Raw genomic sequence first — 25,704 nt, 5'->3', positions numbered from 1 at the left:
ATCATCATCATCATCATCTTCACAAGTGCATGGCAATGATCGAAAAGTAAACATCAAGGCGCTCATAATGCAAGCCCTTAACATCACACTTATTCTTATTCTTATTCACTTGTTTTTAACTAATATAAGTCATACTAGTGTGCAAAAAGTAAACTGTGGTAAAGAAAGATGAAAACATAGAAGAAATTCTGTATAATACAAGTTTAGTCAAAACCACTCAGCCTTACTCACGTCACTAAAAATGGAATAACATTTAGTTTTCTTGTTACATTTTAGCAGCTAAAGAAGATGGAGCTGTAAAAGATGCACTGAAAAGACATTTTGTGGCAAAGTTGGCAAAGCTGTATGACAGAACTTCACTAGAAGGGGATAATTTGCTTTTGAAGGACATTTACACTGAACTTTATGTGATTGAAGGCTGCACAGGAGGAGTGAACACTGAGCATGAAGTGAGACGGATAGAGAGTTTTTATCCCAAAATAGAGGAAAAACCAATCAAGTTAAGTGACATTTTCAAAACACGATCCAGTAAAAATGAGTTTGGTACTAAAGTACTTACATTGGGAATAGCGGGAGTGGGAAAAACGGCCTCTGTACACAAGTTTATTCTTGACTGGGCTGAAGACAAATGCAACCAGGATTTAGATTTCATTCTGTTTTTTCCCTTTCGGGAACTGAACGTGATCAAAGAGGAACGGTACAGCCTCTGGAATCTTCTAATTTACTTCCATGATGAGTTCCACAATGTGGATATGAGGGAGATCCTGAATCACAAGTGTAAGGTGGTTTTTATATTAGATGGACTGGATGAAAGTAAACTTATTCTACATTTTAATCAAAAGAAACTATCTAAAGTAACAGAGGTGACTACCACTGATAAACTAATAACAAACCTCATCAAAGGAGCGCTGCTTCCCTCTGCTCTTATCTGGATAACCACTCGACCGGCAGCAGCCAAAAAGATTCCACTCGAGTACATTCATCATGTGACAGAAATACGTGGATTCAATGACCCACAGAAGGAGGAGTACTTCAGGAAGAGAATCAGGGATGAAGATCAAGCCAGCAGAATCATTTCACACATTAAGACAGCAAGAAGTCTCCACATTTTGTGTCACATTCCAGTGTTCTGTTCAATCTCAGCTACTGTGCTTCAGGAAATGTTGAAGGATGACAAAGACATGAAAAATGCTCCCACGACTCTTACAGAAATGTACACACGATTCCTGCTGTTTCAGACGAGAAAAAAGACTGAGAAATACAGCACAATACAACAGGAGGACGGTACAGTTCCCCCATCTGAGAGAGACAGACTGGGAGTAGAGGGTGTACTGAAGCTCGGAAAACTAGCTTTCCTCCAGTTGCAGAAAGGACAACTCATATTCTATGAGAAGGATCTGAAAGAAGGTGGCATTGATGTTGATGAAGCTGTAGTGTACTCTGGAGTCTGCACACAGATCTTTAAAAAGGATGAGAAGATTTTCAGCTTTGTCCATTTGAGTTTCCAGGAGTTTCTTGCTGCCGCCTTTGTCTTCCTCACATTCAGAGATAAAGGTAACCCACTCCTTCAAACCATAATGGAGAAAATAAAGTGGATGTTTAAACATACATTGGGTGATCTCCTCAAGACAGCAGTGGATAAGGCCATGAAGAGTGAAAATGGACATCTGGACCTTTTCCTCCGCTTCCTTTGTGGCCTCTCCCTGGAGTCCAATCAGAGGCTCCTTAAGAGTCTGCAGCCAGAAATGGACATCAAAGAAGAGAGTCTAAAGGACACTGCAGACTACATTAAAAGAAAGATCAAGAAGAAAAAACACTCTGAGAAGAGCATCAATCTCTTCCACTGCCTGAGTGAACTGAATGACAATTCACTGACAACTGAAATTCAGGAATACCTGAACTCAGGAGATCTCTCAACACAGAATCTGTCATCTACACAGTGGTCAGCTCTGGTGTTTATGTTGCTGATGTCAGAAGAGACTCAAGAGAAGTTTGAGCTTAAGAAATACAGGCCATCAGATGAAGGACTTAGAAACCTACTCCCAGTGGTGAAAAACACAAGACGAGCTCTGTAAGTACCGTTTTCATTAATGTTTCATTTATTTATTTATTTACTTATTTTTTGTAAAATGAAATCCTAATAGCTACATAATGAGGACATCTGGGGTGAGCTTGCAAGTCTCATTTTACCTGGTATTTTAAACTTCTGTAGAAGAAATTTAGACATTACAGTACAATAAATAAATATGAAAGACTTACAATAAATACAAAACAGTAAACAGGCAGCACATGGTGCTGAGAGTATGTGAGTTCAGCCACACACATTGGGTGTGTCCCAAAACCTAGTGAGCACTCTAAACAGCCACTGTCTAGATAGGCAGCTGTCTAAGTAGGCAGTGTTCCAACTGTCATCTCTCCTTATAAAACAGATAAATGAGATGCTGTAGTTAGACAGCAGTGACTTCGTCGCTTGTCCCCTCCCACTGCACAAAACCAGCATTTACTTATCTCAACAGTAAACCCTTTCTCCACATCATACAATGATTGATAGTCTATCCATCCATTCTGTAAGCCACTTCTCCGTCAGGGTCGCGGAGGTGTGCTGGAGCCCATCGCATCAGGTGGAAGGCAGGATACACCCTGGACAGGTCACCAGTCCATCGCAGGGCAGACAGACAGACATTCACTCACACCCAGGGGCAATTTATGAGCATTGCGTTGAGTGATGGGGGGAGAAGGGGGACCATCCTACCCACCCAGAGAGAGCGAGGCCAATTGTGCTCTCTTGGACTCCCAGCTACGGACGGCTGTAGCATCACCGGGGATCGAACTCATGATCTCCTGATGACGGGCCAACTCTTTAATTTAATTAATACACGTATGAAATTCAAATCTTCACAAACCACAAACACAACTGCAGATAAGCTGCATTAACCAAACAGCACAATGATCTACACAACTACAGAATTTAATAAATGAATATACAGTTAGTCATTCACTAGCTATCAAACTATTTATACAGCTAATGCAATAAATACAATGCAGTAATTATTTAAATAATTTATGTACAATTAAATTACATAAATATTCCTACACAATCACATGGACCAGCCGCTTCATTAAGTCCACCTCTTTGTCAAGTCAGGTCAGCTTTATTGTCAATACTACAACATGTACAGGACATACAGTACAGCGCACTGAAACTGCGTTACTCTCAGAGCCCATGGTGTAACTATAACATTAAATAGACGGTAAACAGGAAAAGTGTAAATTTAAATAGACATTTAAAAAATACACTAATCATAAAAAAAAACATTAATTGTAGAAAAATAGATTAATAAAGAATAATATGAATGTAAGAAGGTCCGGAAATGAACATTAAAGTGACATAAGGCACAGACAGATTAAGGTCTGTGGTATAAAGATAAACAGTAGTGCAGTTAGAATGAGCTTATGGAGCAGGTAAAGTTATGAGTGCGTATATTTTACTCACTTTCTTTTCTTCTTTTCTATAGATTTGCTGGATGTAACCTCACTGTACAGTCCAGTAAAATGTTGAGTGCAGCTCTACAAACAGAAAACTCCTCTCTGACAGAGCTGGACCTCAGTAACAATGATCTGCAGGATTCCGGTGTAGAGCTGCTCTCTGCTGGACTGAAGAGTTCGGACTGTAAACTGGAGATACTCAGGTTAGATTTCCTAAATGTGATGACATTTCGCTGTTCTACTCCAGCATCACAGAAGGATGCAGCTAATGATTGTGCTGTATGTATTTATGTATTTTGTTATATACATATTTCAGAGAGGATATTTTCTAATGAAACTGAATGAATAATCTGAGTATATTGCTAACTGCATGAAACCAACTGAATTTTCTGAAATGGGTGATTCTGATTGTGTCATTGGCTCAATATTGTGTGAAGGAACTTGATATCAATCAACAATATGCAGTTCCATAGAATTACAGAAACATATGCATTTGTTTGCTTTTTAATACTTAATAAGTATTAAACAACATATGCTTTTTAATACTTGATAAGTATTACAAATTAAAAATATAAAAGAGTAATTACTAGTAATTCATTTCATTTAATTGAATTTAACTTAATTTATAACAACTATTCTTATATTATAAATTTAATTAATGCTAATTTAAGCCAAATCAAGTTACGTTTATCACCCATGTCGGAAATTCTGCCATTTAGTGGTGTAAAAACAAACAATATAACACTAAAAATAGAGCAAAACACTACATATAGTAACCCGTCATGCACAAGGTATACAAAACACATGTATTACCATAACAAAGTAACAAAAGATGTTTGACCACAAAAGTGCAGAAAAAAATGAAAGTTATAAAACACAATCTGTTAAATATACTGTATGTCAGTATAGAGAGGAGTCGGTGGCAGCTGCTCAATTCGTATAATCTCTCTGTCTTGTTTAAGAAAAGGGACAATTTCTGTATGAATGAAGAATCTCAGATTAGAAAACAGAATTCAACTGCAATAAACGACTGTTGGAGGTACTACATGACCTTAAGCTGCTTCGTGAAATCACACCCTGGATGGTGCTGCTAGCTGGGAGAGAAAGTGTCTAAAACAACAACAGAGAGGCATCTGTGCTAGGCTAACAGCTAAACCACAGTGCTTCTGGACAGTTTTGAGCATATAGACTGGAATGTGTTCAGGAAGGGGGCTGGACTTTAGTTCAGAATTCAACAAAATCATCCCACTGCAACTTAAGGAAATCTGAGCTTACTGGTCCTGAACACCTCCTTATGCAACTGGATCCTGGACTTCTTGACTGGGAGACCTCAGTCCATCAGGATCTGCAACATCACCTCATCAAGTTTGCTAATGATACTACAGTGGTGGTTCATATCAGCAACAATAACAAGTCATCATACATGGAGGACATGGGGTGTCCTGCAGACTGGTGCAGAGATAACAATATATGTCTTAATGTAGATGAGATCAAAAGGATTATTGTAGACTTCAGGAGGAATTTTGGAGGTCACTCTCCACTGCACATCAGGGCATCCATGAAGAGAGTCAAAACCTCCTAGTTCCTTGGTGTTCACATCACCAATGATTTCCCCTGCTTTGTATCAGAAAATCCATTGGAGTCCATGGGCGTTGACTTAGCTTGCTTTGGTAATGTTGATGGAATACAGAAATAACTGTACCACATACCACTGGAGACACGTCACGTGGCTGAGTGGACAGAGCACAGCTAGCACATATGACTTCTAGTTAAAGTTAACCTGGAGTTCATTGCACATTTTCCTAGACTGAGTACGGAGTTTAGTTGTTTGATGCTAGATTTAAGTTTGGTGAGGCTGAAACTGGCTTCCTACTTGCCAGCTTCTTCAAATTTTACATTCCGTCTTAAATGGTTCAGCACTCCAAGGTGCCATAATGCAGGTGTGGCACCTGTAGGCAGAATGGACATGACCACTTGTAGCCCCAGGGCCCCTAAATGAGATAAATTAGCTGTGGGCAGCAGTGCATTAAAAGCAGCATGCTTCTGTGATTGATATCACACCATTATCAAAAATCTCAGTTCATTGCTGCATCCACAAACGCAAGTTAAGGCTGTACTATGCACAGTGGAAGTTATAAGTAAACAACATCCAGACATGCTGGTGACTTCTCTAGGATCAGTCTCATCTAAGATTGTTACCTGTGTAAAGTTCAAATGACAGGCTCTGTCATGTTATGGATAGTTTTAGTGCCCATTGCATAGATAACCTGCACATCTGTGAAATCACCATTAACTCTGAAAGATATACAGACATTTAGGAGCAACATCTACTACTTTGTACATGCATCTGTCTTTTACAAGGACATCCATGCTTATTTCATGAAGACAAAGCCAAGCCACATACTGCACATATCACAAAAGCATGAGTGCATAATCAGAGTGCAGGTGCTAGACTGACCTGCTCATCATTAAAAATGTGTGTTATGAAGTGCAGTATATGACAGTGAAGCGAACATGGTTGTGCAGGTACAGACTTGTATACCTGAGAAATGGCAAGAAATTGGGCTTTTACAACTGGTTCAGTCTGTGTCTTTAAACAAATGTATGAAGTGCTGTTAAATGAAAAGGCGATGTAACGCAGTGATAAACAGGCTTTTGTATCTGTTTTTGGGATGTGTTGCAGACATTATGTCTGTAATAAGCATATGTAGTGTAAATATATATATATTTTTTTAATTAATAAAAAAATAATTAAAACAGATAATAATTTTTAAAATTATATATATATATATATATAATTTTAAAAATTATTATCCTTATAAATTTTTTAAGCCGATAAATACTATTGTATTTCTGTTTCATAGTAATATAAAAATATCTGAACGTTGTAGCTGTCATTGGAAAATCATACAGTAAAAGATGTGTAATGCTCTCTTTTTGCAGACTAGCTTTGTGTCATGTTGGAGGAAAGTCTTGTGAAAATCTGGGATCAGTTTTACAAACAGAAACCTCCTCCCTAAAAGAGCTGGACATCAGTAACAATGAGCTTCATGATTCAGGAGTGGAGCTGCTGTCTGCTGGACTGAAGAGCTCACACTGCAAACTGGAGATTCTCAGGTCAGCTTTCTCTTCATTTTGGAGTGGAATGTTAAAACTTGATGCTGTTTGCTTTTTCAACAACAGCATGTGGGTTTGAATTTTTTCTACAAAATTAAAACATTTTAAGATCTTCCTCCAAGAGTGGTGATTCCACCATTTTTGCCAGGGGTTGTACAATATGAAATTGACTTATGATCAATTTCTTTTGGTCTTTTTCCAAGGCCTCACCAAACTCCTCCCATGCTCTAGATTTTGCTTCTGCCACCGTTGCAGCTGCCACCTTTTTAGCCTGTTGGTACCTATCTGCTGAATCAGGAGTCCTTCGGGCCAACCAATCCCTAAAGGCCTCTTTCTTCAGCTTGACAGGCTCCCTCACCACTGGTGTCCACCAGGAGGTTCTTGAGTTACCGCCCCGACAGGCACCCACAAGCTTTTGGCCACAGCTACACCTGGCAGCTTCCACAATGGAGGTTTTGAACAGGGTCCATTCAGACTCCATGTCCCCTACCTCCTCCGGGACGTGAGAAAACCTCTCTCGGAGGTGGGAGTTGAAATCATTCTGAACAGGGGCAGTCATTCCCAGCACACCCTCACTATTCACTTGGGCCTACCGGATCTGACCATCAGTCTTCCCTGCCATCTGATGCATAAGCACAGACAACAATCAAAGTTTTCCTCTCTTAATTTTAATTCACATTGAGGCGACCCTCTCATCCACCGGGACAAACTCCAACACCTGCCCGGCACCTCTCATCCTGTGCAACCCCTGAGTAGGAGAGAGACCAACCCCTATCCAGGAGTTTGGTTCCAGAGCCGACACTGTGGGTGGAGGTGAGCCCAACTATATCTAGTTGGTACCTCTCAACCTCCTGCACAAGTTCCGCCCCCCCCCCACAGTGAGGTTACATTCCATGTATCAAGAGCTAGTTTCTGCTGCAAGGGCCTAGGCCACCTACGGCCTCCCCACAATCTCCCACTGCCAATATGGCACTGCACCCACATGGCGTCCCCATGTTGCCTCTTCGGGCTGAGCCGGCCGGGTTTCGTGGGCTGCCCAGCCACCAGGTGCTCGCCATGGAACACTACCCCCAGGCCTGGCTCCAGGGGTAGGTCCCGACCCTTTCCGAGGCAGTGTACACAATTTTTTGTGCACGATATGCATGGGGAACTTTGGATCGTGTTATTCTGGGTCTTCACTCCAGACCTGTTCGCCCTGGGAGACCCTACCAGGAGCATATTGCTCCCAACGACTTAGCTCTGAAGATCCCTAGACCACACAAGCCCTTCTGCCACGACAAGGCCCCGATCCAAGAAGGGTCACTAAGCACTCCTGACAGTTAAACTCATGCCAAATCAAATCAAATTTATTTGTAGTGCTTTTTACAACTGATGTTGTCACAAAGCAGCTTCACAGAATTCCAGAAAAGACAATGTTTTAACATGAATGTAAAACCCCCAGGTGAGCAAGCCAGGGGCGACAGTGGCAAAGAGAAACTACCTCAGAGCTGAGGAAGAAACCTTAAGAGGAATCAAGGCTCAAGGGTTGAGAGGAACCAAGACCCATCCTCCTCTGGTCAAAGTACCTACAAATGATGATACTACTAATATTAATAGCAGTACTATTGGTAGTAGTAATAGCTAGGAGTCCATGAAAACTTCAGTGTAGGGTGGGCAACTAGTCCAAGGCTGGTGGCGGCAGCTGGGGCATGGGCAGCTTTTCTGAAGTGGGTAGCAGGAGAGCTCAACAGTCAGTTGTCCTTCAGTGCATTCTGAAACAGTTTGACATCCCTCTGCTCCACCGTCCACAAACCTGAGTGACCACATGTGAGCATTGGGACGACAGCACCAGCGTCTCAGTTTACTATAATTTCCTGTGTCTATGGACCTTTTATCTAAGGGGGAACATTAACTACCAAAAGCTAAACTGAACAAGTGAGTTTTCAGCCTAGATTTGAAGATTGAGACTGTGAAGAGTTATGACGCCAAGATTTTTTGCTGCTGAACCAGGTATAACTGGAAAGTCAACGAGATTTAAATTTAAATCTGATCATTTCTTGCCAATTTTGGACCCAGAAGGAAAACCTCTGTTTTGTTACTGTTTAGTAGGAGGAAACTACGTAACATCCAGGATTTCATGCCTTTTACACAGTCCTCTATTTTCTTTAATTTGTATTTGCCATTAGGTTTGGATGATATGTACAATTGCGTATTGTCTGTGTAACAATGAAAGTTAATGCCATGATTACTTATAACTGTGCCTAACAATAACATGTATAGTGTAAATAATAATGGTCCTAAAATAGAGCCTTGCAGAACTCCAAGTCTTACTTTTGAATAATTGGAAGATAAATGATTTACACTGATGAACTGATAACGTTCTGTTAAATAAGATTTGATCCATGATAGGGTTGTCCCTGTTATTCCAAACATGTCTTCTAGCCTTTCTAGGAGAATATTGTGGTCTATTGTATCAAAAGCTGTGCTGAGGTCAAATAGCACTAACAGAGATACGTAGCCTTGATCAGAGGCAAGAAGAAGATCATTAGTTATCTTAATTAGAGCTGTCTCAGTGCTGTGATGTGGCCTGAATCCAGTTTGGAATTTTTCATATATGTGGGTCTTATGTAGATATGAACTAAGTTGTTGGGTCACAGCTTTTTCTAAGATCATAGATATAAATGGTAAGTTAGAAATAGGCCTGTAATTAGGCAATACACTATCGACATAGGCAATACGCTATCCACATTAGGCAATACGACATCAAGATTTGGTTTCTTGATCAGAGGTTTGATAAGTGCTCATTTAAAAGCTTTGGTTACATGGCCCAGGCTAAGGGACGAGTTTACTAGAGTTAAAAGAGGGTTTATAATAACTGCATCGAATGTGCAGGTTGTGCAATTTGCAGAGGAGATAATCTTCTCTAGCTCTAGCTGTGGGAGTGGGTAAAAGGTTTTCAGCCTTTCTTAAGTTGGGACAATGTGTAAAACATAAATAAAAACAGAATATGATGATTTGCAAATCCTTTTCAACCTATATTCAATTGAATACACTACAAAGACAAGATATTTAACATTCAAATGGATAATTGTTTTTTGCAAATATTCACTCATTTTGAATTTGATGCCTGCAACATGTTCCAAAGAAGTTGGGACAGGGGCAACAAAAGACTTGGAACGTTGAGAAATGCTCAAAAAACACCTGTTTGGAACATTCTACAGGTGAACAGGTTAATTGGAAACAGGTGAATATCATGATTGGCTATAAAGGGAGCTTACCTGAAAGGCTCATTTCCTCACAAGCAAGGATAGAGCGAGGTTCCCCACTTTGTGAACAACTGTGTGAGCAAATAGTCCGACAGTTTAAGAACAACGTTTCTCAACGTGCAGTTGCAGGGAATTTAGGGTTTTCATCATCTACAGTCCATAATATCATCAAAAGATTCAGAGAATCTGGAGAAATCTCTTCAAGTAAGCAGCAAGGCAGAAAACCAACACGGAATGCCCGTGACCTTCGATCCCTCAGGCGGCACTGCATTAAAAACTGACATCATTCTGTAACGGATATTACCACATGGGCTCAGGAACACTTCAGAAAACCACTGTCAGTGAACACAGTTCGTCGCTCCATCTACAAGTGCAAGTTAAAACTCTGCCATGCAAAGCGAAAGCCATATATCAACACCACCCATAAACATAAAAAATCCAAGCAACGTCTTTTTCAGGGATGTGCTGCTTATTTCAGTCAAGACAACGCCAAGCCACATTCTGCACGGTACAACAGTGTGGCTTTGTAGTAAAAGAGTGCGGGTACTAGACTGGCCTGCAGACCTGTCTCCCATTGAAAATATGTTGCGCATTATGAAGCAACGACAATGGAGACCCCGGACTGTTGAGCAACTGAAGTTGTACATCAAGCAAGAATGGGAAAGAATTCCACCTACAAAGCTTAAACTATTAGTGTCCTCAGTTCCCAAATGCTTATTGAGTGCTGTTAAAAGGAAAGGTCATGTAACACAGTGGTAAACATGCTCCTGTCCCAACTTCTTTGGAACGTGTTGCAGGCATCAAATTCAAAATGAGTGAATATTTGGAAAAAAACAATAAAGATTATGTTTGAAAATTAAATATCTTGTCTTTATATTGTATTCAATTGAATGCAGGTTGAAAACCATTTGCAAATCATCGTATTCTGTTTTTATGTTTACACAACGTCCCAACTTCATTGGAATTGGGGTTGTAGTACTTTAATTATACATCTTATTTAAATCATAAAACGTTAGGTTTCTACTTAAAATAAATAATTAAACTGGTCGCATATTTCAGGCAGAGTGAAATCCCAGCAGAAACAAAGTTTGTTATTTAAAACAAGACTTTTACATGACATGATTAATATAAACATCCATCCATCCATCCATTAATATAAACATGATTCTTATTATTACATATATCAATATTTTGCCAACCATTTAAACAAACCTTGTGTCAATAGTGGAAAACTGCACTTCATTTGCACAGTGTATACATAGAGTAATTCTGCATCACACACATGCTTTGACATTCAGCCTATTAACAACAGACTGAGGAGGGGGCTTAACTGAAAAAGGGGATGAGGTGGGTGGGAGTGGTATAAGTTCATGCAGTGCCAGAGAGCCAAAGTATGCATTTAAGGGTTAGTATTGGTTACCCCCTGCATTTTCTGTTTCCTCATAATTTCTTTGTTTATTATATCCATGTCTCTATAACTACTTTATCTGGTGCAGCCCAGAGGAGGATGCATTCCACTTTAGAGTCTTGGTTCCTGTAATTCTCAGTAATTCTTCCTTAAGCTACTGTGGAGCTTATCTTGACATTGTCTCCTCTGGCGCTGTCTATAAAGAAACATTTTCCTCTCTCTGCAGATTATCTGGTTGTATGATCAGAGAGAAAGGTTGTTCTTCTCTGGCTTCAGCTCTTAGTTCAAACCCATCACACCTGAAAGAACTTGATTTGACCTACAACCACCCAGGAGAATCAGGAGTGAAGCTGCTCTCTGCTAGACTGGAGGATCCACAATGTACTCTGAACACACTCAGGTATGAACAACTGTGTTCAGAGATGCTTGTGTGGGTGTGTGATGGAATCAGAATGAAGTGCTGAAGACAATGATTATCTGCTGGTTCTATACTGACGGGTATCCACTGTATTGACTGTAATTTATGTACGCTGTAATGTCTATGGCCACTGTTATTCACTTAGACTTATCTCACCGTGGATACAGCTGATTGACCTAGATTGCTCTCACTCACCTTGACTGTTCTCATTATATTTACAAATGTGACGTTCATTACAAAAGGGATAATGCACACTAAAATAGGGTTATATAAAATTACCCTTTAATCATCGACTACGCCACCCAAGGAATTTCACCTCGGGAAATAATTAGTAATTCTAGCCACAAGAAAAACTCAGGTTCCTTTGTTTAAGACAGAGACATGTTTTCCACAAGTCAGTTTTTATTTTCAGAAAATACTTTTATTTCATGTCAACATTCATTAAAAAAAATCAAATAGCTATCTAAAACTATAAAAATACTTAGCTGCAGCTGTTAAATTAAATCAACACTTGTCTAAAAGAACATGGAAAATGATCCCATATTAGGGACTGGAAACTAGAAAGTTAGCTACCACCGCAATTTATTGAAAAAGAAAAAGCATAGAGAGATTCCTAAACAAAAAAACAAAACCAATTAGAGTCACAAGAAAACAGAATAACTAAATAAACAAACCCAAAACTGAAAACATACCCAAATAAACCACTCACATAACAAAAATAAAATTAAACAGTAGGAAAAACGATACAAATAAGAGCTACAAGCCAAACCAAAATAAGGCCTGCGCTTCAAAGAAAATAAAGAATAATTAAACTAAAAAAAAAATACACACATAAATAAAGAAATAATTAACTAAACTAAGCCCAAAATATTAACAAAAATATAATCTAACGAATTTCGAAAAATAGAAACAAAAAAAACCCAACACAAGAGTCAAAAAAATAAATAAATAACCTTAACACAAAAAAAAACCGGAAATCTCCAAAGGAGATAACCCGCGTCTGGGCAAAAAACCCAAAAAAAGTAAACAAACAACTACCCAAAAACAAATAAATAACCAAGGGAGTAGCAAATTAACAACTAGTCTTCAAGTAGCAGCTTAAAAAGATATACCGCTTCCCCAAAATATGGAGCAGAGGAGAAAAAAACGAAACCAAAAACATAAGAAAAACAGCAGCACCACCGAAGAAGGAGCAGCAGAGGGACATTAACCTCCCTTACCCGAGACTTACTCGGCCCACATCAATGATATGAAGCGCGACATCGATCAAAGAATAGGAGCAGCAGCGGCGGGACAATTCTAGCGGAATAATTAAAGAGTAAATACACTAGCTAAAACATTCTTAATAATAAATAAATGGACTATTCCTACCTGAGGTAAAGCCGTGAAACAGCAAAATAGTGGAGATGTAAGGCAACAAAGCAATGAAGAGGCAGAGTAAAAACTAAATGGAGGGGCAAGCAGGGCAGAGGACTCCCTAAGCCCTCCTTTTTATAGGGTCACAGTGACGTCCCAATATTAACCCATGCCAGTAGTATTAAATGAGAATAAGTGAACAAGAACACCATCTGCCACATTCTGCCCCCATTTCTTTAAATCGGCGCCTGACGATTAGCCGCTAAACTGTTAGTTCCATGGCCTGAAGAGGGTAGACCCCTCACTAGGCACCACTCTTACTAAATTATTAGACCCTGTGCCCGGTGGACCCACAGATCTAGGAAGGTGGTGAATATTAGGGTGCTGTCCAGCTGTGGTACGTGTAGTACGCCGCGAAGCCAGCAAACTAAAAGGTTGTTCCCTTGAAGAGGACATGACTGGGAGGGAGCTAGTCACCCCTTGGTCCAACCTTGGTCCAGCCACCACATCTTCACCAACTAACCCCATCTCCACATTGAGGTTTGGCGCAGAGCCTATTGGTGACCCACTCGGGACTGCAGAGACAGCACCAGGAGGAGCCTTAGAAACCCACACACACAAGTCATCATCATCACTGACTGAATCGCCTTCCACTACCACTGGAGTGGGTGAAGGCCCACCCGATGGGGCAGGCAAGGGCACTGAGTGTACCCTGGCCTTTAACATGCTTCTATGTACATGTCTTACCTGCTGCGGATGTTCCACCGATGCTATGGTATACACAGCCCCCTCCCCAGCTGGTGCCTTCAACACCCGATAGACAACAGAACTCCAAACGTCTTGAATTTTATGACGACCTCTCCAGCTATTATGCCTCAAGTACACCAACTGACCAACCTGCAGGGTTGCCTCACGCACCCTCTGATCATAACGTTCCTTTCGACGTCCAGCTGCTTGCAACAATCTGTCCCGGGCACCCTCAAAGGCAACTTTAAGGTGGGCTTGATGCTCTGACACCCAATCATGCACATCTCCAGACACAGGCTCCGACACTCGACCGAGGAGAAAATCCACTGGGAGTCTAGCCTCCCTGCCAAACATTAAAAAGAAGGGCGATTCACCCGTACCCTGGTGAGGAGTGGTATTATAGCAAAAGAGAACTTGAGGTAAACAAGAAGGCCAATCCCGCTTCCTTGTGACAGGGAGGGTGGGCAACAGATTGTGAAGAGTCCTATTGAACCGCTCACACTGCCCATTCCCAGCAGGGTGATATGGGGTAGTCCGGGACTTCTCCACTCCATATAAACTACAAACCTGCTGGATTACAGAGTTCTCAAAACTCTTACCTTGGTCAGAGTGAATCTGACTGGGTATCCCAAATTTGTAAAACCATTCGGCTAAAAGAACCTGCCCCACTGTAGTGGCCCGCTGATCCCGAGTAGGGACTGCCACGGTGTACTTGCTGAACACATCAGTGAGTACCAACACATTCTCCAGACCATTTGCTGCCGGCTCTAAGATGGTAAAATCTATGGCCACAATTTCATTGGGTTTAGAAGCCAACAAATGCCCCATAAAACTATGTGGTCCTGACCCAGAATCCTTAGCCACTTGGCAGCGCTCACATTCTTGACACCACTGCTTCACATCTGAAGCCATTCCAGGCCAGTAACAGCGCTCCCTAACCAATTCCGAGGTCCGCTCTACACCCTGGTGGCCATGCTCCTGGTGTAAGGAGGTCAAAATATCCCCCTTGAGGGCTGCAGGCAGGAGAAGCTGCAAATTCTCCTCACCTCCCTCAGGACGGAACACCCGGCGGAACAATACCCTATCTTGTTCGACCAGACGATCCCACTGACGCAAAAGGGCCAACACTGGCCGAGAAAGCTATCGTCTCTCTTCTGGAGTGGGTTGCCTTTGTTCCTTCCAGAAGTGCCAGAGGTCCCTCAATACAGGATCTGCCCCTTGAAGTTGGCAAAGGTCTGATGGAGAGGAGCCAGGGAACACTGAAACTAAGGACTGGATGACAGGCACTCTATCCAAACCTGATACCTGCTGCAAAGAGGCCGGGATGACAGTGCCTGGCAAGATCTGCTCCGTCCAATTAGACCCCGGAGCATACTGCCGAGAAAGAGCATCAGCATTCCGGTTACTCCGACCTGACCGATACTTAATTTCAAAGTTAAAAGCAGCGAGCTGAGCCGCCCAACGGTGCTCCATAGCCCCCAATTTTGCAGTTTGAAGATAACTCAAGGGGTTGTTATCCGTAAACACAACACAGCGATGACCCAACAAATACTCCCGAAATTTTTCGGTCATGGCCCACTTCAGAGCCAGAAATTCTAATTTCATGGAGCTATAATTAGTCATGTTGCGCTCTGTAGGACGAAGGCCACGGCTGGCATAGGCCACCGGCCTAAGGCGACCATCCTGTTCCTGGGAAAGGACTGCCCCTAAACCGCTGTAACTAGCATCCACCTCCAAAATAAAGGGACGTGAAAAGTCTGCATAAGCCAACACGGGGGCAGAAACCAATTTTGCCCTCAAGGCCTCAAAGCTTTGCTCACACTCAGGCGTCCAAGCCTCACCCACAGTTTGACCAGACCCCTTCTTGGACTTGGTGCCAGCCAGTTTTGCCACCAATCTATGGAGAGGGCCAGCCAACTGGGCAAAACCCTCCACAAAACGCCGATAATAGCTGGCGAATTCCAGGAAAGAGCGTAACTCTGACACGGTTTGAGGCCGCCGCCACTGAGCCACGGCCTCAACCTTAGCAGGGTCAGTGGAAACCCCCTTGGCAGAAATAACATGCCCCAAATAACTAACCTCCTGCTGAAAGAAGGCACACTTCTCTAATTTAGCTTTTAATCCTTCCCTCTGGAGTCGGTCAAGAACAACCTCCAAATGCTGAATATGTTGAGAGACGGATGAGGAAAATACCACAATATCATCGAGGTACAAAAACAATGACTGACACTGTTGGTCGCCAAACATCCTCTGCATGAGCCGTTGGAACGTGCTTGGGGCATTACAGAGACCAAAGGGCATACGATTCCACTCAAACAGACCAAAGGGAGTGCAGAAAGCTGTTTTGGGTTTATCCCTCTCAGTCACCGGGACCTGGTTATAGCCACTGGCCAAATCCAGAGTAGAAAACCACCGAGATCCGGACAAGGCATCCAGACTCTCCTCAATACGAGGCAGGGGGAAAGCATCCTTCCTAGTTTTACTATTCAGCTGGCGATAGTCCACGCACATACGCATACTCCCATCCTTCTTCTTTACCAGAACAATGGGAGATGCATATGGGCTACTGCTCTCCCGGATAATCTGAGCCTCAAGCAGCTGATTAATATGGGCTTTCACTACCTCATATTCTGATGGGGGAACCCGCCGATAACGCTGTCGCACTGGAACCTCATCCAGTAAAGGGATATCATGAGAGATGAGATTTGTGCAACCCAGGTCACTCTCATGAGCAGAAAACACTGTCTGAAACTTCTGTAGCAGAGACACAACCTCACTTCGTTCCTTCTCTGACAGCATAGACAAATCCAACGACTCAAGTTGTGTCTGTACAGAACTAGCAACCGCCTGTGAAGACATAGTTGCAGTAGCAAACCTCTGTTCCTCAACCCCAGAAGGAAGGTTAATTACATAGGCAAGACTCAAGGAGCCTAACTGAACACAGGGATGCAGCAGCATCTCTGTGGTGCCTACATTGACCACAGGAACATAAACAGTACCTCTGACCACTGGCAGCAAACAAGGGGAGACCAGCAACCCTGCTGGTAACCCACTCTCAGGGGGTTCCAGCAATACCACCTCACCAGAGAAGTGCTCTGGACAAGTACTGGGCACCAGCTTCATAACACCACCTGGCACACGGATTGCACGGGCACCACGGACCCTGGCTTGGCCAGAAGGATTCCTGGAATTCTGAAAAACAGAGGAATGACATTGTTGCAGTGCATCCAAGACTGGACCTGGGGCCTGAGACACTGAAGGCAAACTGAACAAAGAAGAACCATGCACCCCAAACAACTCCTGGTAGCAGCGACTGATAACATTCATGCCCAAAATACCAGGAGCTAACGAAGATGCCCCAGGTGGATCCTTAACCACCAAAATACCACACTGAGGGACAACTTTACCACACAAAACTACATCAAGCTCAAGATAGCCAATATAGGGGATATCAAGCCCATTGGCAGCTCGAAGACGCAGCCAGTGGCAAGACTGAAGACGATCAGGACCCCAAGACTGAAACTGCTCTAAAAATAAACTCTCTGTTATGGTGGACACCATGGACCCAGTATCCACCAAGCAAGTCACAGCTATCCCCCCAATAAAAACTGTAATATTAGGACAGAATGACATCAACCGGTGCACATTGTCCGCCTTTGAGCCCGAAAATGCCCCCTCTGAGCTTTGGCTCCGCAACTCAGTGGGCTTTAGTTTTCCTGCTGTGCAGCAGAAGGAAATCTAGCCCTATTAAAACGAGCGCCAGACGGAATACTACTACGGGGGCTAACACGCTCCCCCTCACACTCCCTCGCCAAATGGCCAGGCTGTTGGCACCTATGACATACAACACGACCAGAAGGGGGTCGATTAAATCTGGACGATTGCTGCAAGGAAGTAAGGGCTTGAGTCAGCTGATCAATCTGACCTTGCTGCCGCTTCAGAAGTTCCTTCAGTTCCCCTAACTCAGATGCTCGAGGGGTTACTACTGGGGTTGGAGAGATCCCCTGCACACCATACTGCACCCCGTAAGCCGACGGCAAAGAAAAACTACATCCCCTGGTTCCCCCGGGCAACCCCTCCCTCTCCCAGCGCATAGCCTCCCCTCGCACCTCCAACAAGGTGGCACCAGGGTGCCGACGAACAAACTGTTTAAGTTCCCGATGAAGGGAGACATCCAGCACATGCTCAATAAACTGGTCTCGGAGCAATACTCTGACATCAAGGGTGCCAGCAGGTGCCTGTTGTTCAACCTGCTCCATTAAAGCCATTAAAGCTAAGGAAAACTCCAATAATGTCTCGCCCTCCTGCTGCCGTCTAGAGAAAAAGGCCTGCTGGAGTGTGACATAAGATGAGGCACAACCATACAGCTCTTTTAAAATATCAAATATTATGGTGGGATCACTTCGCTCTGCACTACTCCGATACTTTATGTCTCTACGTGCTTCTCCCTCTAAATGATCAAAGATAAAATATGCTTGGTCAAGAACTGACAGATGTCGAGCCCGCATACATGCCTGTATTTCCTCTATCCATTCAATTACGCTGATGCCGGACTTACCAGTAAACATAGGGCACTTCCTATCCCTAGGAACGACAACCAGTCGTTCAGTAGTAACAGGGCTAGCAACTGCAGAAGGCTCATTAACTAGAGAAGCTGGTAAGCTGACACCTGCCACCAAGGCACCCTTCTCCTGAAGGAGACGCTGGTTATCAGCCTGAAGCTGTGCTACAAGCTCCCGAAGCTGTTGAATTTCCTCAGCCATAACTAACCAAGTGCTGACTCCAAATTACCAGAGGTAGAAGAAAAACTAACCCCACCCACCAAAATATTCAAATCCTTATCTGTGGTGCTGCTGCTTGTTCTCCACCTATACTCAAAAGAAAGAAGAAAAGGAAGAGAATATATTAATAAAAATACAGAGCAACAACAACAACAACAACAACAACAACAAAAATGGAACCACAAGTCTCTGTCAACACAACAAATCCTGCCGACTATGCCAGATTGTGACGTTCATTACAAAAGGGATAATGCACACTAAAATAGGGTTATATAAAATTACCCTTTAATCATCGACTACGCCACCCAAGGAATTTCACCTCGGGAAATAATTAGTAATTCTAGCCACAAGAAAAACTCAGGTTCCTTTGTTTAAGACAGAGACATGTTTTCCACAAGTCAGTTTTTATTTTCAGAAAATACTTTTATTTCATGTCAACATTCATTAAAAAAAATCAAATAGCTATCTAAAACTATAAAAATACTTAGCTGCAGCTGTTAAATTAAATCAACACTTGTCTAAAAGAACATGGAAAATGATCCCATATTAGGGACTGGAAACTAGAAAGTTAGCTACCACCGCAATTTATTGAAAAAGAAAAAGCATAGAGAGATTCCTAAACAAAAAAACAAAACCAATTAGAGTCACAAGAAAACAGAATAACTAAATAAACAAACCCAAAACTGAAAACATACCCAAATAAACCACTCACATAACAAAAATAAAATTAAACAGTAGGAAAAACGATACAAATAAGAGCTACAAGCCAAACCAAAATAAGGCCTGCGCTTCAAAGAAAATAAAGAATAATTAAACTAAAAAAAAAATACACACATAAATAAAGAAATAATTAACTAAACTAAGCCCAAAATATTAACAAAAATATAATCTAACGAATTTCGAAAAATAGAAACAAAAAAAACCCAACACAAGAGTCAAAAAAATAAATAAATAACCTTAACACAAAAAAAAACCGGAAATCTCCAAAGGAGATAACCCGCGTCTGGGCAAAAAACCCAAAAAAAGTAAACAAACAACTACCCAAAAACAAATAAATAACCAAGGGAGTAGCAAATTAACAACTAGTCTTCAAGTAGCAGCTTAAAAAGATATACCGCTTCCCCAAAATATGGAGCAGAGGAGAAAAAAACGAAACCAAAAACATAAGAAAAACAGCAGCACCACCGAAGAAGGAGCAGCAGAGGGACATTAACCTCCCTTACCCGAGATTTACTCGGCCCACATCAATGATATGAAGCGCGACATCGATCAAAGAATAGGAGCAGCAGCGGCGGGACAATTCTAGCGGAATAATTAAAGAGTAAATACACTAGCTAAAACATTCTTAATAATAAATAAATGGACTATTCCTACCTGAGGTAAAGCCGTGAAACAGCAAAATAGTGGAGATGTAAGGCAACAAAGCAATGAAGAGGCAGAGTAAAAACTAAATGGAGGGGCAAGCAGGGCAGAGGACTCCCTAAGCCCTCCTTTTTATAGGGTCACAGTGACGTCCCAATATTAACCCATGCCAGTAGTATTAAATGAGAATAAGTGATGCCAGTAGTATTAAATGAGAATAAGTGAACAAGAACACCATCTGCCACACAAAGAACTTGGCGGTGCTTATCCGTGTTGGGATCTTCTTAACTACAGGAGATGTATAGTAATTTTAGTCAAGAATTCTGTTTGAATCTAATTAAACTTTGTGCATTCTGTCAGTAAGTGCAGCACTGTCTCAGTCTTATTAGCAAAGCTGACACAATCTTTGCTCGTTAAGCAGACAAGACTCCTTGTGTCTTTCAGTCTCTAGGACCAGACCACGGTCCCAGAGCATGATTTTTAACTGAGTATTCTCATATGTGATATAGCTTTTTAAAGCTGTTTCATAATTCTAATCAGGATTGCTGCTGTGTGCTTGTGTGGTCTGATCCTGAATCAGTGCCTGTGCTCAACTCTTGGCACATCATAGATTTATAATGGTATGAATGGGGTCTGCTGCGTTCTAAATGCATCAAACATTCGATTTCTCTTTGTTGTGTGTTATAATTAATGGAAATCTGCCTGATTCCACTAAGCATTTTTGATTTGATATGCCAAAACATTAGAATTGGGCAATATGCCAAAAATCTAATATCACAGTACTTATTCTCATAATACAGAATTTGTAACCTATTTCTTATTTTTTTTTTAGATTTGATTAAGTTGGAACAAATAAAAAACATCAGTACTGCCCCATTTTGATCATTACTATCAAAAAATATAAATTCAGTGTCTTTTGTTCAGTGTGACACACACCTCACTAAACCTAATTAAAAATGTTTAAATATTATGCTGTCTTTGTAATTAAGTAATTTAAGTACTGACTACATCCACTATATGCTCAGAAACAGCATTTTGTTGTAATATGACAATTTTTCATGGTAAAGATAAATATTGTCATATTGTTAACACCTGGAAAATATGCAAAACATGCATGGGTGGAAACCAAACTATTCACACCTTATTTGCTCTGAACATGTGACGTGTTCATAAGGTGTCTAGACGTGAGTAAATTTCTTGAGTGCTGATTGCTTTCTGGAACGTTTCTGTGCTGTTTTTGGTTCATCTGTAGGTTTTCCTGTTGTACAGCTTACTGGGCTGTGTGTGCAGTGCTGTCTGTTCTTTTTAGTGGGGAATCCTAACTGGGGAGTCTGCAATTTATTCAAGGGAGTCAGGCTTGTATTCAAACTCTGCAAGTATTACAGTCCTACTTTTGTTTGTTAAATTTTAGACAAAAACAAAATGGTAAAATGCAGAGGAGACAATTCAAATGTCATGATAGGCTCCTCCCACTCCTCCATGTGCTTTTCTGTTTACTTTCTGGTCGTCCACATGCCCCTTTGTTTTGATTCTTTGATATCCTGCCCCCTTGTTTCACTACTCCACCCCTGATTTTTCCACCTTTTTACCACCTGTCCCTTGTCATCCCTGTGACATATAAGGCCCGTGTTTGCCCTGGTCTGTGTTGGTCTTTGTTTGACGTTCTGTCTGTGTGTTTGATGTATGGTATTTATTGTTAGGTGTTCATTCTTCCAGCCCCCATTGTAGTCTTCTTGCGTCTCGGTCATTTTTCATTTTTCAGGTCAGATTTCTTCATCTTGGCTCACTGACCATGGACTGTTCTGACCACGACCCTGGATTTGACCTCAATAAATCTTGCTTTTCTCAGTGCATGCGTCCACCTCACTACTCCACGTTGCACTGAATAATTTTTCTCTGAGTTATCACACAGTTTCTAAAGTTAAGAATTTTCCCAACATAGAAAAGCATTATGTCATCATTGAAGAAGAGGAAGACTGGATACACTCAGCCATATGATTGAATTTACTCCAAACCTCCCTCACATTGTTCTGCTGGAGTTTCCACTCCAGCTCCCTCCTATATTTGATCTTACCCTCCTTGATAGTTGTCTTCAGTTCCCTCTGGATCGTTCTCACCTCCTCCCTGTCTCCAGCTCTGAAGGCCCTCTTTTTGTTGTTAAGGAGAGCTTTAATGTCCTTCGTTACCCATGGCTTGTTGTTTGGGTAACATTTAACAGAGAAGAAAAAACTGTCAGCATAAGAGGGTAACGACATGAGCTAATTAACACAGATATGAACAATGCCTAGCCTTTAGATAATTTCTGCTAATGTTAACAGTCGTGAGATAAACAGTTGATATAACTTTTGTAATGAATTGAGGACACACGCAGATGCTTCTTTTGCAACTTGATATAAGTTTTATCTCAAAGAAAATCCCGGCTGCTCTCATTCACGTGCTCTCAGTTCAGCAGCCCAAACTCCACTACAGCAACACTCGTAGTTCACAAAACACTCACAAGCTTTTGCCTGAATAATATCTTCTATGACATCTCCCCACAAAGATTAATATAGTCTCTTCATTCAATAAAGTAATAGTAGGACTTTCAACTACATTATAAAAGGTACTCACAAAGCAGTTCTACTCAACTGAATTTAGGTTCCCGGTAAAGAATGCCTACTTAAAACTCACACATTAACATATGTTACCTGTCCTGTCCTTTTAACAAACATATTTTACAGCCTGTCTTAAATCCAAATCTAATACTCTAGACATTTGAGTGGTAACTTTTGGTGGTGCTGCTGGCACAGCTTGAAGGTGGTTATGTCTGAATGTAGTGCCGTGCTCTGTCTCAAAGATGTAGGACCTTGGCGTGATGCTTTCTTTGGTCACTATTGCAGGTGTTGACCATAACTTTTGACCATCCAACTTAGTCAAGACATTTTCACCTGGTCGCAATGTGGTTAAACGTCTTGCTCCATGGTGTCTGTTGAAGTAGTGGGCTTGTTTTTGTTTCTCCAAAGTATCCCTGGCCTTGATGATCTTTCTGCTTCTCCATTTGGGTCACAGGTTACTCTTGAGGGTAGGCAAGGTGGTATGGATCTTGTGACCCATTAGTAGTTCAGCTGGGCTCGCACCCGTACTGTTGCTTAGTGTGGCTCGGTAGCACATAAGAACTAGTAGAGGATCTTTTTGGTATAATATCCCCTTTGCTGTTTGAACAGCTCTCTTTGCATGCCTGTTTCCTTGTGGATTGTGTGGACTGGAGGTTATATGTGTGAAGTCAAGCTCCCTAGCTAGTTCTTTGAACTCTACGCTTGTGAACTAAGGCCTGTGGTTGCTGACCACCTCTTCGGCGATACCGTACTGGGCAAAAGTGGCCTTCAGCTGTTTCACAACCTGGGCACTAGTTGTCTTTGGCATGTGCAAAATTTCAATATATCTGGAGTAGTGATATCACTAGGTAGGTTCACACAGGTCCATGCCAATTCTTTTCCATGGTCTGCTAGGAAGCAGTGTAGAGAGCAGCGGTTCCCTGGACTGAGCTTGCCTGTGCTTGTTACATGATTGACATAAGACCCTGTCTTTGATTTGGAATGATATACCCAGCCACCATACTGAGGTGTTTGCTCTCTCTCTGCACTTAGACAAGCCTTGATGTCCACCATTAATATGATCTAGTACCTCTGCTCTCAGTGCTTTTGGTATGATTATCATGCCTCTGGTGCCTCTGGTCACTAACCCACTGTGCACAGACAGTTCACTTCTCACAGGGAAAAACTCTAACTCTAGGGTGTGTTTTCTCAATGTGTTCTAGCTACCCTGACTATATGTACCTGCTCAGAATCTGCAACCCCTCGTCTGCTTTGGCGGCAGCTCGGATGCTGTCCATCTTCTGTTTTGTGGCAGGTATGCCCTCGATGACAGGTGCATCATAACACTCTACATCCCTGTGTGTGTCACTGTCACTAAGTGTGTCATTGCAGGGGCTCCTTGACAGTGTATCTGTATGACCAGGGTCTGGTGCATACACCTATATGGGGTTCAACCATCAACAGTCTTTGATATCTGATTGGTACGTTGTCCAAGTCTTTTGAATTGATCAGAGGGACTAGGGGTTTATGGTCTGTGATTAATTTGAACCCCTCTAGGCCACACAGGTATTTTCCAAATCGCTCACAGGCCTAAACACCTGCCAAGCACTCCTTATCTATCGGGGCATACCTGGTTTCTACGTCACTTAAATGTCTGGAACAATATGCCACTGCTCTCCATTCTTGTCCATGAAGCTGCATCAGCACTGCACCGATTCCATAACTACTTGCATCAGCAGAAACTGCTGTAGGCTTGTTGACGTCATAATACTTCAGAGTGGGTGACATTGTGAGCTGTCATTTAATCTGCTGAAATCTGTGCAGGACCCCATGTCCAAACAGAGTTGGACTTCAGTAACTCGTACAAAGATTGAACAACAGTGGCTAGGTTGGGGATTTTCTTTTCCAGATAGTTGACCAGTCCCAGCACTCTTTTGAGCTCCTGGACATTCTCTGGTGGAGAGAGATTTTTAATTGCTGACACTTTGGCTGGATCGGGTCACACGCCATCTGCATCGATCACTTGGCCTAGGAAGTGCAACATTCTCTGGCTCCAACGTCTTTGTAAAACACCCTTTGTAAGGGCTCATCGTGTTCTGTCACATCCTTTCCATGAATAATTATGTCGTCCATATAAACAGACACCCCCTGTAGGCCTTGAAGTGTTTTTACCATCTTTCTCTGGAAGATTTCAGGGGCACTTGTGATCCCAAAAGGCAGACGCTTAAAGCAGCATCTGGCAAACAGCGTTATAAATGTTGTGAGTCTTTGGTTGTCTTTGGCTGAATTTGCCAGAAGCCTGCTGCTGCATCTAATGAAGAGAAAACCGTGGAGTCACTCAGGCCAGCAATGATTTCCTCTGCTGTTGGAAGAATAAATATCTCTTTTCACTGCTTTATTTAGTCTTTTGAGGTCTGCACAGATACACACCTTTCCTGATTTCTTTGGAGCTGGCACCATGGGTGCACACCACTCTGTTGGTTCAGTAACCTTTTGTATGATGTCATTAGCCTCCATTCTCTCTAGTTCCTGCTTTACAGGCTTCAGGAGTGGTATGGGAATTCTGTGAGCTGTGGCACGATTTTCACTGGCTGTGTCTTAAGCAGGCCAAACTATTCCCCAGCACTGCTGACCTGGAGAACTCTTTTCACTAGTCCTATTGCCTGGGCTACTGATCTGCTGAATAGGTTATTTACACTCTCACCTTCAATAACAAAGACTCTGAATGAGCACTTATTGTCTTTGTATTCTGTGCTAGCTGTGACGTCATCTGATGCTGACTAATGGTTGTCTGTCTTTGTGGGGGCACAGCATCCAGGTGCTGGCTGACTTAGTGCAGCTAAGAGTGGACTCTCCCAGCAACTAGAAATAGGCTCTGTGCAGCAAGGAGTGGACAAAAAATGGGCTCTGCAGGACTAGGAGTGGGCTCAACAGGACTAGCATTGGATTCAGTAGGACTAGGTTTGGGTTATGTGGGGCAAGGTCTAGGCTCAGTAGGACTAAGATTGGGCTATATATGTTGTGTCAGCATAGAAGAAGAGGCAGAAAACAGCTCTTTGAGTGACTGCTCTTTTATTTACATGCAGCAAGGGAAAACATACTGCCAATGTTATCTCAGTGGCTTTGACTGATGTTCAAGGTGGATCCAAACAGTGGTGATGGTATGTTCTGTAGACCTATTCCCACTGTAGGCAAACTAGTGTGAGTCGAA

General features: G+C 42.1%; 1 protein-coding gene across 1 annotated transcript in view; it reads left to right on the top strand.

The window, feature by feature from the left end:
- LOC108414946 (NACHT, LRR and PYD domains-containing protein 12-like) overlaps window positions 1-25,704 on the top strand; it is a 52,690-nt gene that overhangs the window by 9,596 nt on the left and 17,390 nt on the right. Inside the window, 4 exon segments of the mRNA XM_037543762.1 lie at window positions 277-2,071; window positions 3,516-3,689; window positions 6,430-6,603; window positions 11,483-11,656. Coding sequence (XP_037399659.1) covers window positions 277-2,071; window positions 3,516-3,689; window positions 6,430-6,603; window positions 11,483-11,656 — 2,317 coding nt within the window.

Source organism: Pygocentrus nattereri, chromosome 12 (genome assembly GCF_015220715.1).
Source record: "Pygocentrus nattereri isolate fPygNat1 chromosome 12, fPygNat1.pri, whole genome shotgun sequence".
Taxonomy (NCBI): Eukaryota; Metazoa; Chordata; class Actinopteri; order Characiformes; family Serrasalmidae; genus Pygocentrus; species Pygocentrus nattereri.
The sequence above is the reverse complement of the archived record's forward strand: the minus strand, read 5'-3'. Positions and strand labels throughout refer to the sequence as shown.